This window comes from Rhipicephalus microplus, chromosome 1 (assembly GCF_043290135.1).
Source record: "Rhipicephalus microplus isolate Deutch F79 chromosome 1, USDA_Rmic, whole genome shotgun sequence".
Classification (NCBI taxonomy): domain Eukaryota; kingdom Metazoa; phylum Arthropoda; class Arachnida; order Ixodida; family Ixodidae; genus Rhipicephalus; species Rhipicephalus microplus.
In genome coordinates this window covers 157954364-157980133 of record NC_134700.1, presented here as the reverse complement: position 1 = coordinate 157980133, position 25770 = coordinate 157954364, and the positions used below count along the sequence as shown (strand labels likewise).

General features: G+C 46.9%; 1 protein-coding gene across 2 annotated transcripts in view; it reads right to left on the bottom strand.

Annotated features, from left to right (window-relative positions):
• The window catches only part of LOC119178779 (IGF-II mRNA-binding protein), an 83413-nt gene that overhangs the window by 38085 nt on the left and 19558 nt on the right, over positions 1 to 25770 (bottom strand). For both annotated transcript variants that reach the window (XM_037430022.2, XM_037430024.2), the window contains 5 exons: positions 22252 to 22294; positions 20747 to 20841; positions 15815 to 15931; positions 12992 to 13457; positions 12848 to 12931 (listed from right to left, as the gene is read on the bottom strand). In XM_037430022.2, the coding sequence (XP_037285919.2) occupies positions 12848 to 12931; positions 12992 to 13457; positions 15815 to 15931; positions 20747 to 20841; positions 22252 to 22294 (805 nt within the window). The remainder of the gene's footprint in view (positions 1 to 12847; positions 12932 to 12991; positions 13458 to 15814; positions 15932 to 20746; positions 20842 to 22251; positions 22295 to 25770) is intronic.

Here is a 25770-nt window from a genome sequence, read left to right as displayed (position 1 = left end):
TAAAGCTAACTTGTTGGTGGCGTTTGGTAAAGCTAACTGTTGTCAGGGCAAGACATGGAAAAGGTACTATTCCAAAAAGGACGTCGAGACAATTGGGAAGTTTCTTCGAGTGGCCATAATTACTAGAGCCACTAAATGACGTAGCTCCAATGGTGACCTTGCTTCTTTGGCTGGAAACAAAATGAGCGGTTTCGTGATTTTTTATAGAATTCGGAACAGACAATCAAAATAAGTTTTAACGGAGGCTTATTCCATGCTACCAGCTTGCGGCAGACCGTTCACGCTCGTGGTTGACTGCCGGCGAGCAGCCGACGCAAGCGCGCGCAAACTACAATGCGCTTCGGCTGACCTGTTGTAGAAAGCAATGCAATGAGCCGTGACGGACGGCTTTTCTGCCCCACATTAAGCGATCCTGAGCAGCTACTGGAAAGTACTCTGGCCTAGATGTAGTCTGGACGCGGACAACTTGACGGGTAGCGGGTAATCTTTGATGTTATCGTGCACTAACGTCATAAGAAGGCCGAAGCGCCGTTGGGAGAAGCGCCGTTGCACGCGATGAGCAGCGGCCGGGTAGAGCAAAATGCGGCGGTCCCGCCGTCTCGCGGCACGCCGAGAAACGGAGACGCCGGCGGCGCACGGCACATGGGGAGAGTTTTACAACTGAAGCTATCTAGTAACGTTGATCCAAGCCATTGCCCCTCCATGTCCTCAATCGGAATCTGGCAATACGAACTTGACGGACTTCCGCAAAATTTTGTCCTAGCACTGGACTTCGCACCGCCTCTACGCACCTGGTCTGGAGAAAGCGGACGAGCGAGTACTATACCCGCTCAAGACGAACACCTATTTCAGTCCGGCGGTCGCCAGGCATTTTTTGCCAGAAATCAGTAGCACCTGCTCGACCTGCCAAGTCCTGGCAGATACCTACCACGTCGTCGCTTCGTGTTCCAGTAACCCACTTCCTTTTTAATCCCCTTTCCCCAACCCAACTAGAGACTTGGGAGGAGTACCTGCTCGGCTGCTCCACATTGGATGCTTAACACTCCTTGGTGAGGCGCGCTCGAGCAGCGGCCAACTCCACTAGCGTCCCGGAATAGGGCCTTGCAACTCAAACATGCAATATGCCACAACTCTCTGGTAGATTTTCTGTAATAAAATGATTTCCACCACCACCACGAGCGCATTTAACTTGGCAGCGAAATCGCCGCAAAACCAAGTGGACACATCTTCACCCTTTGCTGAATCGACTAGAGCGGAGCGAGAGATGTGCTCCACATTTGGATGTTTGCACCATAGTTCTGCACGTGCGCTTTAAGTTACCTTTATGAGTTGGTGTAAATCGCTAGCATACACAGGTCTGACCGCAGCGGATCGCAAATGCTCAGCTAAAAGTGTTTGAACAAACTCCACCAAACTCTCGTCCCAACGTGCACTTCTAGCGGCCGCCTTCTTGTTCCAAGGCAGCTTTTTACGGCTACCAAAATATCGTTGCTAGGATGGTTTCGGATATTGATGGCATAGCAAAACTACCAGCACAAAGTAGAAACACTGTGTGTCGAGAAACATGCATGAGTGCAATCAACACACATGCACACACACGATCGAAGAGCCATGAGGTCAGGGAAAGAAAAAAAGAAGCGTTGGTCATGTCAACCAATGGGAGACTCGGAACGGTACACTCGAAAAGGGTGCCCCGTGAGATTCAATCAGCAATGTGGGAGCAACCTTAGGAAAACCCGCGACAATGGTCATTTTGCTTAAGGGGAGACACGGCTCTTGGGACCCAATCATTTTCCCAAAAATCAAATTTTCAAGAGTGTCATTTAGGTATTCTGTCTACTATCGTGGCACTTGTGTGCAAGTTTTAGGTTCGAAATCCCGCGTATTAGCGGCGTAACCGTAAATCAAATATGCGTTGGAACTACCCCAGCCCTTTGAATTGTGGACAAATCGAGCTTATTTCAGCTGCCTGTAACTTGAACGGCCCGCTTCAACGTGGCCATCTTGGTATCGTTGAAAAGCTATCGTGTCTGACTTTTTTAATTGCTCGGTCGAGTAACACTGAGCTTGCCACTTTCTAAATAAAAAAAGAAAGAAAGTAGGCGTAGAACGTTGCCATTGGCCACTTCTGACCACGTGGCAAAAATGGGATCATCTGATTGGCTTAGGGCGCTGTATTTGAAAACCTGGATCGTTGAGGCACCATTTTGGCTTAGGTTACGATCCTACAACGAACGTGCTTGGAGGACCGAGAAAGTTCCACTCAGTGTATCAGATCGGCCAAAGGCAAGGTAAAAGGGGGGGGGGGGGGGACGTGCTAATGGCACGACATCACGGGTTTCTGCAAGTGATCAGCAAGCGAGCGTCGTTGATTCAGCAGACCATAATGGCGATGGAGGTTCGCTCCACAAAGGCATGGTATCGCGCCGCTCTGCAACCGATGAGCAAGGGACTCGTGGTGCCAGGGCATCCGACATTGTCGGCGCAGGTAATAGCCGTTCGCAAGGTAAGGACATGCCATCTTCCGGCTTTACAAGCGATAAGCAAATGACCCACGACGATGCAACTGACAGCGATCCGCCCGAGAACGACGACATTCTTCACGCCGACTGTAGCTTTGTGCGAGTTCACACTAAAGCTGTCACGAGCAGCGACATAGCCCGAGTGAGTGCTTGTGATCAAGCCATGCCTGAACGACTTGAGTCGACACCGGCAACAATAATACCCCCATTTTATTTCGTAATACCCTTTAGGGGTATTACGAAATAAACAGCGCGATAAAGACAGTGGTTTTCACCACTGTCTACAGCCTCCGCCACGGACTCTCCACCTTCATACCGTAATTACTCGATTCTACCGCGCCCTCGATTGTAACGCGCACCCGGTTCCCACGACGAAAAAAAAAAGTAAGACATCGAACGCAACGCGCACCCATTTTTCTCATTGGCCCGCACGATCACATTACTCGGGAAAACGACTCCTATCGAGAGCGTCTTCTATTTAAATATGAGGTACGGGGGAAGCTTGTGCCTATCTGACGTGCAACGGAGCATTGAGCATTGCCATCACTCTAGTTTTACCGTGGCCCGATGTCAGCACGCGAACTTGCTTCGCCCCCGTCTTCTCGACGGTTGTGGTGCCAGGCATGTTGAAGTAAAGAGCCGCCTGATTGGCATTCCCGATTTGCCCAAGCAGGTAGCCGTTGTTGTGCCGCAAGTTTAGGACGCACCTCTGAAAACTGTGAAGCTTTTCTTCGTACTCCTCCGGTAACTTTTGGCATATGCCCGTTCTCCTTCGGAGGGAAAAGCTTTTACCCTTCATAAAATTAGTTAGCCAGCACCTGCTCACTTTGAACTGGCTCGGCCTTAGCCCTTTTTCTAAGGCTAACTGCATAGCCCGCACTTGGAGCAGTGCTGTCATGACGGGCTGCTGTGCCGCTCACTGCTCAATCACATACTCGCCGAGCAGCTCTTCAGTTTGCGGAAACCGACCCTGCTGTAGTACAATGAAGCCTTTGCGTGAATCTTTGCTGTCGACAATCTTTTGCTTTTGTTTCAGCCAGTCCCGCACGCACGTTTTGGGAACTCCGAACGACCGCGATGCGGCCCGATTTATGTCCGTTTTGGCACAAGCAATGACTTTTCTTTTAAAAGCGGCTTCCTGGTGCACTCTTCGAGTTTTTCGAGTCGGCCCTTCCATGACGTCGATGCTAATGCACTACAAGATGACGAACTCCTCAGCACACGTACGAAGTGCCGCACATGGGAAACACATAGGCAGAAATGGCCGACGCGCCATGCCGACGCACGTAGGGGGCGGCGATTTTGGAAATGCCGATGGCAATAGAATGACCGTATTCATTTTTTTTTTTCTCGTACTAGATTCTAACGCGCATGCGATTTATGAACTCGCTTAACTGGAAAAAATGTGCGCGTTAGATTCGAGTAATTACGGCATTTGATGGTAGACTTGGAGATCCTGAATGGGCTGCCCACTGATTCCCTACGGTGAAAAGTGAAGTGCGAAGTACGTGGCAGGTGTGCGAAACTAGTTACAGGTGACCACGACTATGGCCTCGCTAAGGAACTGATAGTGAAGTGCGACTGTTGTGGCAAAGTGACGACGGCATGGAACTTGTGCAGAGCCGATGACGAAAAGTCGTGCAGTGCATTTGAGATAACCATTTTATCCATGCGTGCAATGGTCTGTGGTGGGAATGGCCAGACATTCATGAACGATATTTTTGTGTCGATGGCACTGTCACAATGGAAGCTGCACAATAATACGGCGATTTTTTTTTTCAGCATGAGATGTTTTCAAAAAGTAATAATTCCTCCTGGGTGTTAAGAAAGCATTTTGCTCACAAAAGTTTGACATGCTGTAACTTTGGCCCAAATCAGTCTACAGCATTCATTTTTGTAGCACTGCATGCTCTGACCATACAACATCATTTTCATATGCAAGTGTTTTTGATCACTACTTGCATTCAAAACTCACCTCCAAATTAAGAACATGAATTTCTCAATATTTTGAGAAGTACTAGTCGCACACAAAAAAGTAATAGCATATTTGAAATCAGCATGTCTAATTCAGAAAGGATGGAAGTTTGATCAAAATTCACCCATAAACCAATTTTTAAGCAGATTCTAAACTTTCAATTTGTTTTCCTCTAGCCTGATTAGTTCCCGAGATAATTTGAAATTAATTGCAATTGTGTACTATCTCTCTCTCTCTCTCTGTGTACTATTACAAATAACAAGTAACCACATAATAAAAATTTTTGGCTAGCATGTTTTACTCTCTAAACCACAAAGAAGACTGTTACAAGCTGAGTTTGAATCGTGGAACTGGGTTCAAAATTAAAGACTATAGAACATGAGCTGACAGTGTAAGGCAATCACTTTGTCACCAATCACTCCATATATAAAATTAGTGAAAAGGAAATTTAAGAATCTGCAACGTTGTGTGCTACACTCATTCAGCCAAGTGGTACAAAAAGAATTAGCATCATATCTGCATCTGGAGCCGATATATCACAGAATTAGTCCTGCGAAAACTATTTATTTACATTTGGAGAAAAACAAATGTACACCTAAATGCACATAGAAATAAAAACAAATGCACAAATTCAACTTCCAAATCACTAATATGCTCCAGGGGCATAGTCACTTTGACCCCCACCACCTTCGTCATTTTTGCAATGTTCGCTGCATGCTCTCTGCAGATGCAAGTTTGCGTGCAGACGAAACTGATTGCCGCTGGTTTTTTTCTTGCATTCGTTTCACACTTAGATGACCGGGGTTCATGCATAGTTCGTGCAAAATTCCTGCTGTGACGTTTTTTCATGGCCTGCATTGAAGATCATGACAGCTTCAGCCATAGCTGCCTAAACGCTGAAGAGAGATGCGTGCTGCTCTTCTGGGGCGAGTGAACACACTAGCGAGTGCAGGCTCTCATTGCTGCTTTGTGTTTTGCCATCCACACCACCCCAGAAGCTTCCTCTCATAAGCACTGGTGTATGGGAAGCAGGGCTTTTGCCACATTATCAAAGAGATTGTAACACTGTACTGGTGCTGGCTCTCTTTTAGCTTTCGCAGCATTTTTCTGCCACCAAGAATCTGGACCAGTAGGACAAAGGCTGTGATTTGATTGACTGTCATTGGATTTTACGTGATGACTAGCTGCCATCACAGCCTCTTCCATTGCCTCAATGTCATAACTACGATACTTTATTGCCCAGCCATAGTTAGAGCTGAGTTTGTTTTCAAGGTCTCCACGTCAACCTCCACTTTCCACCAAAAGGTTTGGCATCACACCCCTTCTGTTCTGCCAGCAGATTGCAAAGGGCTGTCCCCATATGCTTCTGTACGTGGTTGACACACTACTCTTTCTGGATGTCAATGTATCCGTACACTTCTGCCTTCAAGGAGCGTCCTGCTGTCGCCATCGGACAAAGCAGTTGTGCCTCTCCCAAGGTCTTTTGAATAGCATAAGGCCAGCCTCAACTTCCATTTCACCCGACTTCTTGTGAGAGTTTTTCTGGCATTTGTGAGTGGCCTTCAACTCTTCATAGTCGGGGTCTTCTGGTTTAGGTCAGCATTCACAACCAGCGCAGAAGTTGCTGGGTACAACGTGGTCTAAGACGAGCCTGGAGATCAGTTCAATGACAGCACCAATTGCAATGCGGGACGTATGTCCGCGTGTCATCCATGACCCGTCGTGCTGCGATATTGCCAGAATTATCCACATGAAGCTCGCTGTATAATTTTCGGACCGCCTCCACGCTCTTTTTCTTGCGTCTCAACCGCGCGCATCACGGCCGGTGTCCACTTCTGGTAGGCCTGCCCCATTTTCAAGTGAAGTCCGCGGTGAGAGATATTCATAGCGGCGAAAATATCATTCAGGGCCGTTTGTCTGTTGCCAGCAGTTTGCATCGCATGCGTGGCCAGAATGTTTATGGCAAACGAATTCACTTTCTTGTCCCCGTCAACGCGCGGCGAGCTCCACACCGGGGATTTATCACCGCAGTTGCTGCAATAAAGCACCAGTTTCACGGCAAGATCATATTCTCGTTCGTTCTGGTAAATTGTGCCGTCTCCACCACATACCTTGCATTTCATGTGCTGAAGAAGTGTGTTTACTAAATCCAAGCACACCACGGTGAAACAGGTCTCGTCAATCAAGCAGGCACCGGAGTCGCTCGCAGCCAACAAGTCCACCTTTCGTTGCGTTACGGCTGTCGATGCTAGCTCTTCCACTTTTTCTTCGGCCCTATTTTGCCGCTCATCCATATCTGTAGGTACCAAGATAACGTGTCACAACGAATGCGGCCGACACCAGGGTAGAGGTCGCGGGTGCTCGTTGTCAGGCACGTTAAGCCTACTCCTGTAGGGAACTTCTCAATCGAGTCGGCGGCTCCGTCGTTCGATGCCTACGGTCGCTCATTTTCGGCGTCCACGTCATCCTCAACGACACTCGATCGTTCCGCAACTTTTCCGATGTTTAATATATACGACTTTTTTCTTTTCTTGCTGTACTTACGGTCGCTCGCAAACTTTTCGAACGGCATCGTTGTTGCAATTTGAGCGGCACGAGAAAATGGCAGCCGCCTCAACGACGCACTTGCGTTTGAAGACTATGCTCTCAGCCAATCGCGTGCATAGCTAGCCTTTGTCACGTGTCTAGAACAACCAATACGTAAGACCGTTTTACAACTTATTCGCGCCATTTTTCTGCCGACAAAAGTGAATGAAGGAAGGCGTTAGCTTGCGAAAATTCAATACGAACGGCTGCTCCTTCAAATGAGACCAAAGTAGTGGCCCGAGAGGCTGTGGCACGGTAGCTGTGCATTTATGAAGTTGTGCGATTTTCGGTTTTATATCTACGCTAATTTATGCAAAAAAAAGTCATATAGCGGTTGAATAAAATGGGTTTTAGATATGATACTTTTTAGATAAAGACAATGATGCGCATAGATTTCAAAAATAGCATTTTCAAAAATTCCATTTACAATTTTTTGGTGCTAAAGACCCGTGCCCCCCCCCCCCCTTCCCCCAGAAGGGGGACTCCCCACTTAAGGGGAGACGCGGGTCGAAAAGTCGCGTTTTTTTTCCAAATTTCACCTTTTCTGTTTTTTGTTGCTTTATCATCTTTATACATTATATTTTGACATCTGAAAATATCACAGCGAAATAAGCATCAGAAGTCAGTGAAAAACGCGTCTGAGTGAGCGGCAGTGACGCGCGGCATCATGAAATTTACACAAAACGGGCTGCTGTTCGCGTGCTCGCGGGGCCGCGAAGAGAGCTGTCCGCCATATTGCGGCCGCTGGCTCGTGTAGAGTTGTCCTTACTCTCCACGATCCCGGTTCTTGAAGTCTCGTACGTTCACGAAAAATCTAAAAAAAAATCAACAAAAACAGTCTTTTCCCGCCGTTTCAAACCGCGCGCCACTAACGCAGGGCCGCCATTGGCTGACAGCACCCGTGTTTTCTTGCCGTAGTTCGCTTCACTGTTTTCCGGAGTTATTTTTCGCTGTTTTCGTGCGATGGCAAGCCCGAAAAAGGCCGTTGCCGACCATCGGAAATACAGAAGTAAGAACAAGTTCAGAGGGAAGCGGCGGAGGACGTACACGAAAGCCACCGCCAACGAAAATGTCCGCGACGGGCCAGCGGCCGGTAGGCCTAACATCGACCACGGCAACGTCGACCATGGCAACTGCGACGACGAGATCAACGCTGCAGTGAATTTTGTGAGTGCATCGCAGAAAAAGATCGCGTTATTCGAAAACGACGTCAGGCCGAATGCCGATCGTGCCGAAAGCGTAGTGCTGTGCGAGTTGGGTGCATTGACGGCCGTCGTCGCAGGCGCGGCATGCCCCGTTTGTCACGAGAGTAAACTCGCAGTTCGGGCACCGAATAAAAAGCGGAAAGGCCTTTCGGCGTTTCTGGAGCTACACTGCGAGAATGCGGAGTGCTCGGAGAGCATCCTTTCGTCCGCGTACTCGTCGAAGCGGGTCGCGTCAGATGGCGGCCGCGGTGCAAGCAGAAGCTACGACAGCGGGAGTTCGCGTGACGCCTTTGCCGTGAACCTGAAAGTGGTGCTTGCAGCGCGTGCCGTCGGTATCGGGCATGAGCAACTTTCACGATTTTGTGCAGTAGTTGGATTGCCAAACCCTATGCACCATAAGACCTTCCATGCTATCGGCAAAAAGATTCACAGTGCGGCAGTGAAGGCTGTCTGTGAAAACATGCAAAGGGCACGCAGCGTCACCAAAGAGGTGGCTGGTAACAGTGACGTGCCAGTCATGTTTGACGGCACATGGCAAAAAAGAGGCCACAAAAGCCACAATGGTGTGGGAACTGTAGTGTCCTTGGACACTGGTTTGTGCCTGGACTATGAAGTGCTTTCCAACTTCTGCCTGGCGTGCAGTTTGCATAACGACATGGGAGGCGATGAAGAAACATGGCAGGCGTTTCATCATCCCGTTTGTGAGAAGAATTGCGACTGTTCTTCGCATGCCATGGAGGCCGAAGCTGCAGTGCGCATTTGGCAGAGGACTGTGGACTATGAGACACCCCTGCGGTTCACCATCTTCCTAAGCGATGGAGACAGCAAGGCCTACAACGGGGTCTGTGATGCCAACGTGTACCCTGACACTCCAATTGAAAAAGAGGAGTGCACCAACCACGTGGCGAAACGTCTGGGCACCGGCCTGCGGAAGCTGCCAACGCCACTTCCACGAGGGGAGAAGCTGAAGGAGACCACCATCCAGAAGCTTCAAACTTACTTTCAGGTGGCCATTGTGAACAATCGGGGAAATGTCCACAAGATGTACACTGCCATATGGGCCTCATGTTTGCACTCGTGCTCAACAGACGGTGCTGGAAGTCACAAGTTCTGTCCTGCAGGCCCAGACTCGTGGTGCAAGCACCGACGTGCTGAGGCGCAGGGCCAGCCTGCACCGTGCCACACCCCCCTCCTGACCAAGGCCCAGGGTTTGGCAGTCCTCCCAATCTACAAGCGTCTCACAGATGCGAAGCTGCTTGCCCGGTGCCTCCACGGCAAGACACAGAACGCGGCCGAGTCCCTGAACAGCAAAATATGGCTGCTGTGTCCAAAGACCCGGTTTGCTTCCCGGACTGCTGTGGAAACAGCCACAGCCATTGCAGTCCTGTGGTTCAACCGGGGCCACGCGAGCTTTGAAAAGGTGCTGGAAGAGCTTGGGGTGCTTCCTTCGGAGGCCCTGGTTACCCTCAGCGACCGCCGAGACAGCATGCGCATGCACAAGATGAATGTGCGTCAGACCGCTGAGGCGAGGGCACACCGTCGCAGTGCAGCCAAGAGGGCCCGGGTGGAAGAGTCCTGCCGCACCAGCCGGGAAGGGAAAACCTACGGTGCTGGAGAGTTTTAGACAACTGATATTCCCTCTGGACATGTGTGTATGTGTTCAGCACAAGTTTCGTGCTACTGCGTTTTTCATTTTTGTAAATACAGACTTTCAAACTTTCAAACGCGTTTTTCTCATTTCGCAATTTTGGCCAATTTGCATTTTTTGCGGGAAGTGTTTCGGGCACTTAGAATGGTCATACGACGACGAAATTTGGCACACACATTGAGGAGAGTGCGTAGGGTGCCGATATCTACTTGAATCAGCACAACCTATCAGCTGTAAATATCTATTAATAAATTTAATGGTGGTCGAGTGGAAAAAAAAGGGTACTTTGCTACACAGATGTTTTTTTCATAGTTTCAAAGTTGGAGCACAATTTCTAGCTAGATATCGGCACTCTATGGCTAATAGGGAGCAAAAGGAGCCATTGAACAACTCTCTGCATGAACATTTAGTATGCGCGAAAGTTCCCGGAAAACTTATCAAGTTTCACCATTACTTGAAACACAACTCCCAAACTATTGCACTTATGTAAAAACTGATTACAGATTTGGAATCAGGAGGAAAAACTGCATCAGTGGTCCAATTTCTGAAGCTCTAAGTTGAATAACAAAAAAAAAGTGCTTTCGAGGAGCGTCTCCCCTTAAGGGGGCAGACTGGTCTTAGACAAGGAGGAGGAGGAGGAATAAATGAGGAAGGACAGGGAGGTTAGCCAGTGGTCTTAGACAAGTTTATTTCTTCAGTAATCTTGATAAACTGCACAGTATTATGCAGTTTTTTCTGCTGATTTCATATATTTATTCAGTTTTCTTGTAACTCATCATGTTCGTGAGATAACTCAGGTTCACCCTCTGTTAAAAAAGTGCTTAATTAAAGGTGATATTTAAGGTATGGCAACATAGAATAATGACTATAGATGGAAAGTATGCAAGAGTTTATTTAGGCCTTGGTCGGTTATTTTACAGCAAAATGAAAAATACTGAAAACACAGCTTCTTCAAAAAGCAACAACCATAATGCGCAAGTTTTGCAATCCTTGTATAGGTGCTCATAAATTCACAGCAGAGCTGGTGCCGGCAAATTATAAAGAAACCTCGAAGTCGGTTCCCCCCCCCCCTTTATTTGCAGGTTCTGCATGCAGCACCAAGATTCTGAACAGTAAGAATGACATTACAAAAAAAAAAAAAAAAAACGACTTCCTGGTGTATGAAAATTTGCAGATAGAAAAATACTTACAGAAACCAAACATTTCAATTTTGAAAAATAAATTTTCTGTCATTTTTTGGTCCCGAAAACCAGTCTGCCCCTTAAAAACCCAAAGAAGCATGCCAAGTTTCATCAACACCTACCAAGTATTAAGAAAATTGATTTTTGGTGCAGTGTCCCCCTTAAGCGACGTTATTCTGAAGTGGCACAAATCAACTAGCTTCGAATCTAGCTGAAGATGGCGATGCTCGGCCAGCTGCAAAGCTCATAGCGCGTGTGCAAAGTTCAAACAAATTTTGTGGTTTAGCGGGCATTTTACTGCTGCAGGGGTGCTTTGAAGGCCAATTTTATCAGATTTTTAGACTGAATTATGCGCTAGTAATTTGAGAGTAGGGGGTCAGAAGTATGAACACTCTGAAAATAAGTTTTGCAGGAAATATATTCTTTTGGGCTATTTTCAATTGTGCTAAGACCAGCGTTTCTCCCACGTTAAATGATTGCGAGAAAAGAAAGCCGCGAAATGCTTTTATGCAGTGCGCAAGCGGCGCAGGGACAGCTTGCAGAAGAGAGCCGCCAACCACCGAAGACGAGTGAAGTGCAACAAAGAAGTCGTTTCCAAACAGTATACACGTACGTCAATTGCCAAAAGCTAAGTGACGACTTTTTTTTTTCATTACCACATTTTTCGCTCATCCAAAAAAATTTTTCATAAAATTTGCCCTGCATATTAAACGTACCCCCAAATTTGCTCCAATTTTTCGAGAAAAAGGGTGTGTTCCTTATGCGAGTAAAAATCGTATTCACGCGCGTAATGAACCCGCCCCCCCACCTTGATCCTTGAAAAAAGAAAAAGTTTTTTAAAGGTATATGTTCATTTTATTTCGGTATGATAGCCGGTGCAATTAAGGATTGAAACAATGTTAAATCAAGCCATTATATGACGAAATAACGCAATTAAGCCAAGGATAGTTTTGCAACCATGCTAAACAGTTACGAGCAGCGCAAGCGCAGACGACGTCAATCAAAATTTGAAAGTCTCGCTTTGTACGGCAAAGCGCTATCTGTCGAATGCAGGAGAAACCTCTTTGCTGATAGCGCCACGCAAGCACAGCGACACAAAAACAAAGCTTGTGGAGTCCAAAATGGCGCTCGCGCTGCTTCATGGAACACGCCGCGCGCTCGCCATCTCGGACCTATGCAAAGTGCAACCGCACCCACCGCGACGACAGCACGATATGCACCTGCAATGTCTACCACAACGTTTGTGCGTCGCCATCTGATGCTGCGTTTTTGTTGTTGGGTTTGTCGTGAACTTATTTGGGACACCTGCGCAGGGCGTGTTCGGCCGGTACGCTAGATGCATGGCTGGATGCGCTGGTGCATTGGAACTGAGCAGCTGAACGACACTTTGGCGTGGATCCATGCACACGCACTTTCGTTATGGGACGAAACAAAAAGAGCTTCGGGCTACAAAAAAGATTAGTAATGCCTTTCATGGGTCAGACAAAGCAAAGTCGTCACCCAAAACTTTCGCTGTTATAACTACCGTGACTTTTTTTCTCCCGCATAATCAACGAATAAATTGGCGTCAACTTTTTTGGAAAAAAAAAACAAGAAAGGAGGGTTCATTACGCGAGTAAATACGGTATGTCATTTACAAGTGCCTTCTACCATACTGTCACCAACTGTTTGACATACTGTTGCCAGGTGCATGCATGACGCTAGAAGGTGCTAGGCTGAACGTTTCTTACCCTCCACTGGCACTCGGGAGTTCCAACAATCGTGACCTTTCTCTCGTGAGCATCAGCAGGGTCATCCTTGTTTGGTTGGGCAACCTAGTGAAACAAAAAATATTAAGGGGGGACTAATTCCCTACATCACAGAGTTTCACTCACTTTGATGGAAGCCCCCGAGATCATGATCATGTCGCGGATGCTGCTTCCACCCGTGCCGATGATGGCGCCCACGGCAGTGTTTGGGATGTAGAGGCAGACCAGCTCCCTCTCTACCCCGCCATGGCTGGGCGACATGTAACCCCCCATGGGACCATGTACGGCACCTCCCATGTAACCCCCTCCAACGGCGGGAGGGTGCGGGTAGGGGCCGCCTCCCCCTCCGCTCCTGTAGTGGGGCGGCCGTGCAGGGGGTCCGTGTGGGGGCGGCGGCGGAGGGTAGGCCGACATCATGGCCATTGGGTGCAGCCCAGGGAACATAAGGCTCTGTGGCACCAATGCCGCCAAGTCACTTTCGTACGACTGTCGCAGCTTGGCGCTCACCAACTGCTCTGCACGGCACACGCCTTCTGGCTTGCCCTTGATGGTGATGACACGCTCCAAGTGAAGGGCACTGCCATCGTGCAGGCTGTTGAGGAACAAAAGGAAAGGGGGGGGGGGAATTCAACATTGTAGGCTTCACAGGTACAAGGTCCCAAAAAACTGTTATACCAAGCGTTAACTGAATAATACCGTCAAATCTCCCTACTGAGGTCACAAACACAATTGATCAGAGTTTTGCGATTACAGTTGAAAACACTTTGCAAGGGTTATGACAAGACATACGTATATACTCACGGCATCTATTTCACGTTCAATAAATGTTTGCTCTTGGCGAACGCTGTCTTCGACGTTTCGTTCAGCCTATATTCCAGGTAAGAGGACCCCCCCCCTCCCGAGCTTCGGACTTTTGGGGGGTTTGCCTGGAATGGGGGTTGGCCAAGATTCGAGCAAAGATGGCAAATTATGGTTCAGTGCTACGAGATATACAGTCAACTGCCGATTTTTCGGACACCCGAATTTTCGGACATGCCCGATAATTGGACATCTTCACGGGACCGCCACGAGCCTCATAGAATCAAAGTGTAAGGAAGTATGAAATTTTGGACGCTCGAACCCCCCGGAGTCCAATTTTCCGGACTTTTTGACGCGACGGAAGGTCGGAAACCACCACAACTGCGTCACACGCGATTACGATCGCATAAATAAGCGCGCCGGTCTACTGTGGCGGCATCTGTTGCTTGGACTTGATTGTTAGCGGAGAAACACACATGGCCTCCGAGATTCCTAACACTGACCGTGTTTATCGTGCAAGGATGTTTCGCTGACAGTCGAAACTATCCACCCGGAAATTTTTTTGCCGCCAATTAAGTTCCTTTTGTTTTAGCACTTGTGCTAGTGCGTGCCGCTCTGGCTTCCCACGCAGCACTTTCGCGAAGCGTTTCACCACTTTGAACTAGAAGTGGCTACAGCGTTGACCTTCGGTCATCTGTCTGAATGCTTGCGGACGCATGGAAGGCAGTAACGCAAGACACGCTTCGCAACTGCTTTCGCCACGCAGGCTTCGTGCTCGACACAGAGGCAGCAGACTTGTCTGAAGAAAGCGACGGCGTGACTGACTTGTGCCCTCTTATGGACGATATTATCAACCACCTCTGCTCTGCTGGTGCTTCCATGCCCACGGAAATAACTTTTGAGCGGTTCGTCGACGCTGACAACAAGCTCGACTTCTGCGCAGAGCTAACCGGCGACAAAATAGTCAGGTTATGGCGGATTCAGACTCAAATGTCGAAAAAGAGGAACCAACCCCAGCGCCACCTACAACCACCGAATTGATGCGAGCATTGATGACGCTGACATCGGTATACAGTGATGACATGACCCTTGCTCAGATCGAGGCGAATGTGATCACATGCAAGCGGAACGCCGTTCAAACAAGGATCAAGTTTTTCAAGCCACTGCAGCTCTAACACCGGCTGCCCTGACGGCACCCGCTGTCGGCTGCATGCCTTTTTTTAGCGGCTCTTTTCAGAGCCACCCCACTGACGCTTTGGCAGAGTTTCGGAAGTCTGGTACTTTGACCTGGACCCTCTTGATCCACGAAATATCAATAAAATGGCGCGTTTCTTGCTTGCATTGAGAAATATTAGCAAAATGGCACATTTTTTTTTTGCTTGCATTGAAAATTATCAGTTAAATAATGCGTTTTTTTTGCCTGCATTCGATTTCTTGAACTGCTCGAATTTTCGGACGGTTTTTCGCTCCCTAGAGGGTCCGAAAAATCGGCAGTTGACTGTATTTTGTCATCTTTCGCAGACGAAACAATTGTGACACCTGCAATTGATGGCCCGCTCGAGGAGCCACAAGACCTATCCGTAACCCTTCAGCATTGAGTCTGCTGCCAAAGTGCCAGTGAGCACTTATCCCAGACATTCCTGTAAAACCGTTCATTTTGCTGTGCAAAAAAGAGCAACTGTGTTGACACTGCCACCTCTCTATGCAGTATGGGGTGAGCATCTACTACACAGCGTCTATACTGCAGACCCGAATTTCCTGCTATTCCCTTTACAACGAGGAAAGATTGTGCTGTTCTCACTAATGAGGACATGTGCATGTTGTAAAAACTGGATGATAAATATGCCAACACAAACTTTGTGGCTATGCAGGGCCGCACTAGAGCCAGTGACACACATCGTCTCTGGTCTTCAAAATAAAACCGCACATGTGCACTATCTAGAAAGTATTAGCTCAACAAGACAGGATGGCTAGCTTCGCAGTCACTTTAGGCATGCTCTAATCATAGGCTTGTCTGGTCCTTTCGATATCCTCATGGTAACCAAACTTCTCGCTCATTCAAATGCAGCAAGGACTTGCTCTTTGGGCCAGCCGTTAAGTGCCAGCAGGGTAAAAACGTGCAAATTCTTTCACCCTTCTCCACCCACCCACCTGGACACGGTGATCTTGGTGTCAGTCTGTTCCATGATGCGTTTGATGGTGTTGCCGCTCTTGCCGATGATGCGCCCAATCAGGTTGTTGTGGGCCAGAATCTTCAGTGGAACATCCCTACACAAACAGAAAGTGCACAGCAAACGTCATCAATACAAAGTGCACAGTGGCACTAAAAGTAAGCTGAAACTACTGCAGGGCAACTGAATGATGAGTAAGGCCAAGCAATAGCCTTCAGTAAACATTCTAAGATATGCTGGTTAGCTGTAAAGGCGAATGCTATAAGGCATAAGCACATAGATATAGACAGACAGACAGACAGATACACACCCAGATAAACGCCAAAATTGCTTGCAGTATGCTTCACATTTAAAACCCCTCCTTAACCTATAACTCATGCTCATATATCAAAGTGGCACAATAGGAATGCAAGTAACAAAATATGCGTTTGCCTAAAATATGGTCTCTATAATAAACCCTTACCTGGTGTAAGAAAAATGTCCTATGAATGGACTCACTTTTTAGTGTACTTGTTATGCAATCTGCTATGTTGATCCAGCACATAGGGATGGATTGCCCAGCATATCTATTTTTAATTTTTCATGCATATGTGCGGCTCAAAACACTCATATTAGCTAACGAATATGGACTTCAGGTTTATGGCATCATTAGCGGATACAAGGAAGAATGATTTCTAGCCAACTTAAGGGGAGACTGATGTTCTAAAAAAATGTTTATTATCACGCTCAAATAAAATATGCATTGTATATTTTAACCTGCTATAAACAGATATGCAATTCATTTTCTTTAATTTCGAGCAGTTGTTGAGATACTTGATAATGAATGGTCAGATTGCCCAATTGTACTGATATTTAACCATTGATTATCCTAGAAAAATTCATATGGACATATTCTAGAACGATCAAGCATCACAACTAAACCATCACTAATTTTAGCTCTATTTTTATAAAAGTCATTGCCATCTGTAATGTAATGGTTGGGAACATGAGAATTCCTATCTGTTTTGTCAGCACATAAACAATTTTCTCTTGAGTAATTCCATACTTTAGTAGCCTCATTGTGTATAGAAACTAATAAGCTTTTGATTGCAGTAAGAATACCTGATTATGATACTAAAAGATACTGCTGGCAACAGTATAGCACATAAAATGAATTTTGAGAAAACGCAAAAAGAAGGTAGACTTGATAAGGGAGGGGACATGGTTTTTAAGGATAACGTGGGTTAATTTTTAATAAATTAGGTGAAACTGCACTGCTTTGTTCACTTTCTTGAGCATATCTTAACTGGCAATACTTTATGTGGGGCAATTATTTTCTGAGATAGACATAATTACAATGTTTTTCTTAAACTATAAAAAATGTATGTAAAATTACATAGTCACTAACACATATATAAATACTAAAAAACCTAAAGGGGGCAACTCTGCAAGCTGATCAAAAATTGAACAAGTACTTCTCGAAATACAGCACAATAAAGCTCATTGTCTGCATGTAACCAAAAACAAATCTTAAAATAAAAAAATCGGAGCCACAGATTAAGAAAATCGGCAGTCTGTGTTGCTTTCTGAGCTCATTTAGCTACATTTCGCAAAAAGAATTACAGGTCTAGCTGTCCTAGATCCATTTTTATAGAAGCAAAACAAACAAAATGCGTGGTTTAAAAAAAAATAAAGTAAAAAAAGGTTAAAACTTTAATGAGCCTTATCGAGAAAAATATGGCACGCATACTTTTAGTTAGTTGAATGCAAATTCCATGCAGCGTGATGAGCTGTAATGTTTGGCTTTCGTATCCTGGAGAACCTTCGTTATCAATCTACAGCGTTTCTTTTACTGTGATCAGAAAATTATTACAGGGACGTTCGCTAAGAAGTATGGGTTCCTGCAACATTTTTAAGGGGAGATGCGAGTCGAAAAATCGCGTTTTTAGCGAAATTTCTCGTATTTCTGATTTTTATTGCATTGTAATCTTCAAACCTTCTTTCATCTGTGAAAATTTCAAAACTAAATTCGAACCACAAAATGCAAAAAATGTGTATGAAGGCATCGCGGTGGCTCAAAATTTCGTAAATTTGCGCCGATATTGGCCATCTGTGACTGCGCGCTGCTCCCCGTCTCAGTGTCGCCCGCCATCGCGATCAGTTGGGAAAGTTGCATCCGGCCTTCTTTCTTACAGCTCCGACGACCGCCAGTTTAGTACGTGAGCAAAAAAAAAAAAAAGGGGGGGGGGGGGGGGGGGCTTTTTATCACGTGGTTTGAGCGGTTTGAAACGCGCGGCACCCTAAGCCGCATCGCCATTGGCTACAGAGTCATTGTCAGCTGTGTTGGTGGCGGCCATCGGCATTTGGTCCGTCTGCTTTTCTGCGCGTCTACGCATATTTCCGCGATGACAAGCCCGAAAAAGTGCAATGTGAGACCGCAGAAGTTTCGAACGAAGCACAAGGTCAAGGAAAGGCGGCGTAAAGCGCCCCGAACGACGGCGACGAACGAGAACGCGCCTACGTGTGCTAGGCCTGACGACGGCATCGACGAGTGCGCGAGCGACAGTGGCTGCGATGAAGGGATTGACGCTGCGCTTTCTTTCGTCAGTGCTTCGGAAAAGAAGCTCGGCTTTTTCGAAAAAGACGAAAGACAGCGCGATGAGGTTTGTGCAACAACAGTTTTGTGCGACACCCTCTTGCTGACGGCACTTGTGGCAGGTGCGGCATGCCCTGATTGCGGTATTCAAAAACTTGCTGTTCGGGAGCCGGCAGAAAAGCGCAAGGGACTTTCGTCGCTCCTCGAACTTCATTGCGAAAACAGCGAATGCTCAGCGACTGTTCTTTCGTGCTCCTATACGTCACTGCGTGTTACGGCGGACGGCAGCAGCCGAGTGAGCCAACGGTACGACAGTGGGAGCTCCCAAGAGTTTCGCTGTAAATGTGAAGCCGGTGGTGGCTGCACGCGCTGTCGGCATTGGGCATGAGCAATTGTCGAGATTTTGCTCCATTATTGGACTCCCAAAGCCAATGCACCACCGAGGATTTTTTTCGATAGCAAAGAAGGTGCACACCGCTGCCATGGCAGCTGTGAGTGAAAACTTGCGCCGATCCAGAGAGTTGACGAAAGAAGTAGCAGGCGAAACTGATGTGGCTGTTATGTTCGACAACAATTGGCAGAAGAGGGGCCACAAAAGCCACAACAGGATTGGCGCAGTTATCTCCTTAGATACTGGCCTCTGCTTAGACTTCGAGGTCATATCAAATTACTGCCTGACATGCAGTAGTAGGCACAAGGATATGGGCCCAGACGAGGAAGTGTGGCAGGCATTCCATGGCCCAGTCTGTGAAAAAAAATGCAGACTGTGCCTCCCATGCCATGGAAACGGAGGCTGCAATGCGCATTTGGCAGAGAACATTGACTTATGACACCCCACTGCATTTCATGACATTCTTGAGTGACGGTGACAGCAAAGCATATAGTGCAGTTGCAGAGTCAAAAGTCTACGGTGCTGTCAATATAGAAAAAGAAGACTGCACTAATCATGTGGCCAAGAGACTTGGTACCGCGCTACGGAAGCTGCATGTGCCATTACCACGAGGGCAGAAAATGAAAGAGCCAGCCATTCAGAAGCTCCAAACATACTATCAGATTGCCATAACAAGCAACAGGGGGAGTGTACGGGATATGTACACTGCATTATGGGCTTCGTACTTCCACTCATGCTCTACTGACAATGCTGGCAGCCACAAGTTTTGCCCTGCAGGAACAGTCGTGGTGCAAACATCAACGCGCTGAAGCACTTGGTGAACCTGCACCACGCCACACACCTCTCCTGACAAAAGCACAGGGATCGGCTGTTTTGCCCATTTATAAGCGGCTAACGGATGAGAAGCTCCTTGCTCGATGCATCAAAGGGAAAATCCAGAACGCATCGGAATCCCTGAACAGCAAAATTTGGCTACTTTGCCCCAAGACTAAGTTTGTCTCCCGAAGTTTGTCGAGACTGCCGCAGCTATGGCAATCCTGTGGTTCAACAAGGGTCATGCTACTTTCGAGCACATCCTGGAAGAGCTCAACATACTGCCATCTAGAGATCTAGTTACTTTCAGTGATTCCCGCGATGCGAGGCGCATCAAGAGAATGTCCGAGCGTCTGACAGCAGAAGCAAGGGCCCACCATCGTCGTGGAGTGAAAAGGGCACGGCTAGACGAGAGTGCTCGCAAGGACCGTGAGGGCACAACCTATGCTGCAGGACAGTTCTAGTAACTTGCAGTGCTTTTCAAAGTTCTGTTGAACATGATGGCCAAAGATTATGCATTTCTAACAACTCTGCGATAAAAAAAAAAAAGTTTCAAACTTTCAAATGCGTTTTTCTCCTTTTGCAGTTTTGTGTGATCTGTGCTTCTTATACACGCTAGTTCGCATACTTAGAATTGTCATACCTCTATGAAATTTTGCACATAGCATGATGAAGGCCCATAGAGTGCAAGTATTTATTCAGATTGTCAGTGCTGCTTGATTATGTTTTTCAAAAATTACATAACATTGAAAGCCCTTGGCAACTAGAGCCATAGTAAATTTTTCTATTTTATTATTGTATTTCACCTTTTTACACACAAAATTTTATAGTTTTTTGCACTCTACAGTTCCAAAGGATCATAGTCAGCTATATCTGCATGGTTTATCTCAAATTTTTATAGGTCAGAATTGTTGCATAACAATGGCCATAATTTTGCAGTATCCGACCTGCAGAAAGAAAACCAAGTAATCTACATGAAAATAAATGACATATTTGAAAAGAGAAGGAAAAACTATTAGCATGCCAATTTGTGTTAAATTCAGACTCTTATTGAAGAAAATCGTTTTTCGAGTAGCATCTCGCCTTAAGCAAAAGTTGCCCCTGGTCGTGTTTTGGAAAGAGTGATCACGCACCCCCTGTTGGTGTTGCTGGCCTCTTGTTGCATCACCTCCAAAATCTTCTGGCAAGCTGTGGAGCAGTTCTCAGGGTTGCCGTAGATGGTGATCACCTGGATGGCGACAAAAGAACCCAACAAAGCCATTGCATAACGCAACTATGTTACCGCTGTTGCTCAATGTTGTGGCACAGTTGAAATTTTCCAGCAGAACCGAAAAACAACGGTCTACGTTACGCGAGAGCCCCTTTAACACAGCAAACACATTTTATTAAAAGTTTGATTCCAGCAAATTGATAGTCATCATGCAACCAGTTGGCTGAATTTCTTTTTGCAGCTGAACACGCCTGCCCATCTCTGCAAGATCTAAACTTCTCTGCACGAGACGTGTGCTAATACCACCCCGAAATAACAATAGAACTACTTTAATTTTGAACAGTGGAGCCCCACTTATACATTCTTCGCTCGTACGTTTTCCAGCGTATGAAGTCTTTGGCATGTGGTCCCAGTGAAAAATCTGCAGCCATCTGCCTATGCATTAGAATAACCTTTTCACACATCTTTCCTGCATTCTATGTTGTAAATTGTCTGTGCTGTAAGTTCTGAGAAGGCACAGTATTTTCTCGTGTATAACCCACACAAGAACAGCTCATAATTCATAGATGCAGTGAAAACAAGAAGTGTAAAATTCCAGTCCTTAAAGCTGGCTTCCCGACAGTGCTCTACGGCTATGCATGAAAGCTAGCTTCATAGCCACCACGCAGGGATCATTTCGAATCTTCGTGCGATCGTTGATGGTACGGATAACAAATCAGCAAATGCAGTACGTCAATGAGTTTGGCAATGTGAGCTTTCACAAGGCCACCCAAGAGCTCAAAAACAGTCATTCTTCGAGAGGCACGAAACACGGCGCTTGGTCAATAAGGATTCTGAGGTAGATTTTTGAAAGTGTTTTTCTACACATCTCATCGAAGCCATAGAGAAGGTTGAAAGCTGGAAGGATAGCCAAAAATATGCTTCCACTTTTTAAAACCTTCAAGCACTACGTGTTGCAGCTAGCACTAAACTTAATTAAGAACTGTGTCCATACACAACGACATATCCCCCCCCCCCCCCCCCCCCAAACCTTCCCTATGCTCCCCTTCAGGCCCAGGCGAAAGAACAGTTGCACGCAATTCAAACTGATGTTGCTCCTCACAATAATTCAGATACTGTGGGAACATACACTTTCATAGCATAGCAGAGCACTGTATCACTTCGTTATACATGACACCCAATGAAATTCTGATGCAAAGAGAATGAGAACCAAGCGATTATCAGCTTGAGCCAACATTCGTATCCAGATTTGTTTTCAGGTCTAGATATATATAAAGGACAAGGATTGCTCCCCAGTGCATGCCTCTTATAAAAAGGTGCTGCTGTACATACGCAAACTGGCTCCATGACTCAACAGATGAATTTTTTTCCATTTTTCACATTGCAACCACCACATCCCACTCTTTAAGGCCAGGTGATCAGGCTCACCTTTTCGAGGGAACCAGCATTCTCTTTACGGTGAACGTCCACCCTGCGGAATAAATAACCACAAGCAATCAGTGACAGAGTAGGATCCCGGAGATACTAACCGGACAGAAGTACTTTTCTGTTTCATATGAATTAGTGAAATTCTTCGTTTCAATTTTATTGTGTCAAATGGGCTAAAACTCTAACACTCCATAGCATCATGAAGGGTGATATGAACTTGGGTACTGAAACCATTGAGTGACGACCGAAAGAAAGTGCTCCAGAAGCACATGGCGCGGCCAGTTGTGCACAGCCTGAACTGTGGTTACCGTTTGCCACAATTGCTCAATATAACACCAGAAATTCAATACGCCTTTTCCATTTTCCTGTGCTGCCCTCTTGCACTTTGGTAGGGCTTGGTAGGGGCCAGTAGAACTGGCATTGCTAGAACGAAGGGCTCCGAAATAAGAAGTCGCTGCGCGAATTTTCCGCTATGGAAGGGCCCATGCCCTGCAGCATCGTGGAAAAGAAGGATTGAGATTTTTATGCTACTTTCCTAAAATACGCGTGCCCGCGGCCCCCAGACAATACACTCAGACCTTTAAATACTGAACTCGGATATAATGAATTACTGGTTATAACGAAGTAAATGATGAATAGCTGTCATAAATGCACTGCTGTAAATATATTATGAAGTCTTGGTAGTCTTGGCTGCGTCAGCGTTTACTTGAGGAAAGACCTCGCAAAACGAACGGGCAGGGCCAGTACACAGACGATGACGATGATGATTACCCAGAGTGGCAATGAGGACAAAGAGACAAGCTGATTGATGATGGTGATTGTGATCATGCAGGGATGATGACGATGTAAGTAACAAATGCCCACACTAATTCCCCCCACTTGGAAGCAGACACCCTGGCCGCCGTAAGTCAAAGTGACAGGGAACGTCGCGTGAAAGGTTTCATGCGACAAATGTGGACAATCTCTGTGCTGCGGTAGCGGCGGTCTGTTGGGGCAACGAGTGGTGTGACACAATAATTAACTGGCGAAGTCTGTTCTAAAACAATGTATGGCCCGATAAAGCGTGGTTGGAATTTATCACAAAGACCAGAAGTGCGAATAGGTGTCAAAAGCAGCACCTCATTACCAGGTTTGAAAGACAACGCGGGGGGATTCATCATAGATGATCTTCCGCTCACGCTGTCTCGCTTCAGTATTGATGAGAGCCTGATGACGAGACTGGGCCAGACGGGAAATGTATTCTTCGCTAGAAGACTGACGTGAATTCCCATGGCTGTTAAAGAAGGAGACGTCGAGAAAGGTAGTCGGGGTGCGTTTGTACACGAGGTAAAACGGTGAGTAGCAAGTTGTTCGCTGAACGGCGGTGTTGTAAGCGAATGTCAGGAGTGGTAAAAGAGTATCCCAGTTTTTTGTGGTCGGGTTGGACGTAAGCGGCTATCATGTCAGCAAGGGTTCGGTCAAATCTTTCTGTGAGACCATTTGTCTGAGGGTGGTAGCTTGAAGCTATCTTGTGAGTAGTTCCAGAAGCGCGCAGTACTTCATTTACCATTTGTGACAGGAACACTTTGCCGCGGTCACTAAGCAGTACACGAGGAGCCCCATGACGCAGTATTATTGCGTGAAGAATAAAGTCTGCAACTTCCACAGCTGAGCCTGTAATAACAGAGGAAGTCTCAGCGTAGCGTGTCAGGTGGTCCACGGCGGTCACTATCCATCGTTTGCCAGCAGATGTGACGGGGAGAGGCCCGTAAAGGTCAACACCTACAACCTCGAAAGGCATTGAAGGGCACGGAAGTGGCTGTAGAGGTCCAGCAGATGCAGACGTGGGGAGTTTACGACGCTGGCATGGGTAGCAGGAACCGACGTACCGCGCTACACTGGAAGAAAGGCCAGGCCAGTAATAACGACATCGAATGCGGTCAAGAGTTTTTTTAAAACCAAGATGACCAGCAGTCAAGTCGCCGTGGAAGGCTTCAAGCACCTGAAGTCGAAGAGAGCGTGGCAGTACAGGAACCCCATTGTCCACCTTAAAGTGCAGGAGTTGACGACGGAGTCGCGCGTTGGGTGGATGAGAAACTCCCGAAAGGTGGTCCATCATGCGTCTGCAGTATGAATCGGACCGCTGGTGGGAGATAAATGTTGGCTTGTCGTCCGAAGAGGGTTGCCTTATTGATGCGAGCGTATGAACTTTGGTAGATGTAAAGGTTGAGTTCTCACTAACGCTGACAAGGGTAGTTGGAAGCGGGCAACGAGATAAAGCGTCAGCGTCTTGATGTTTTCTCCCTGACTTATAAGTTATGTCAAAGTCGTACTCCTGCAAGCGTAGTATCCACCGACCCAAGCGTCCGGACAAGTTCTTCAGTGTTGAAAGCCAGCATAAGGCATGGTGGTCCATAACGATTGTGAAGTGACGGCTATGAAGATAGGGATGGAACTTCTGGACCGACCAAACCACAGCCAAACACTCTTGCTCAGTTGTAGTGTAGTTCTTTTTGGCAGAGGTGAGTACGCGACTGGCATATGCAACAACTTTCTCTAAGGAAGACTTGTCGCGTTGTAGAAGAACTGCTCCTGTACCAAGGCCGCTAGCGTCGGTATGGAGGATAGCCGGTGCGGCTTCGTCAAAGTGGCAGAGCAGAGGTTCAGACGCGAGTGCCCACTTCAACAGGTCATATGCCGTTTGACATTCTTGAGAAAACAGAAAGGGGACGTTGGAAGCAAGTAGTTGGTTTAATGGAGCAGCAATAGAAGCGAAGTTCTGGAGAAACCAGCGAAAATAGGACGCGAGGCCAAGGAAACTGCGAAGCTCCTTTGGTTTTTCGGGACGCGGAAAGTGAAGGACTGCAGAAATCTTGTCAGGGTCGGGCCGGATGCCATCTTTGCTAACGACGTGTCCTAAGACATTGATAGATTTGCTAGCGAAAGAGCATTTCTTAGTGTTTATTTGAAGCCCGGCGCCGGCAAGGCATGTCAAAACTTGATCCGATCGTTCTAGGTGCTCAGGAAATGTTGACGAAAAGATAATGTCGTCCAAGTAGCAAAGGCAACTTTTCCAATGCAGGCCGCGCAGCACGGTATCTATCATGCGCTCAAAAGTCGCGAGTGCGTTGCAGAGCCCGAAAGGCATCACATTGAATTCATATAGCCCGTCGGGGGTTGCGAATGCGGTTTTCTCCGTATCGTCTTCATGCATGGGGATCTGCCAGTACCCAGAACGCAAGTCGATGCTTGAAAAGAATTCCACGCCTTGTAGGGAATCAAAGGCATCGTCAATGGAGGATTGAGATTTTTATGCTATTTTCCTAAAATACGCGTGCCCGCGGCCCCCAGACAATACACTCAGACCTTTAAATACAGAACTCGAATATAACGAATTACTGGTTATAATGAAGTAAATGATGAATAGCTGTCATAAATGCTGTGCTGTAAATATATTATGAAGTCTTGGTAGTCTTGGCTGCGTCAGCGTTTATTTGAGGAAAGACCTCGCAAAACGAACGGGCAGAGCCAGTACACAGA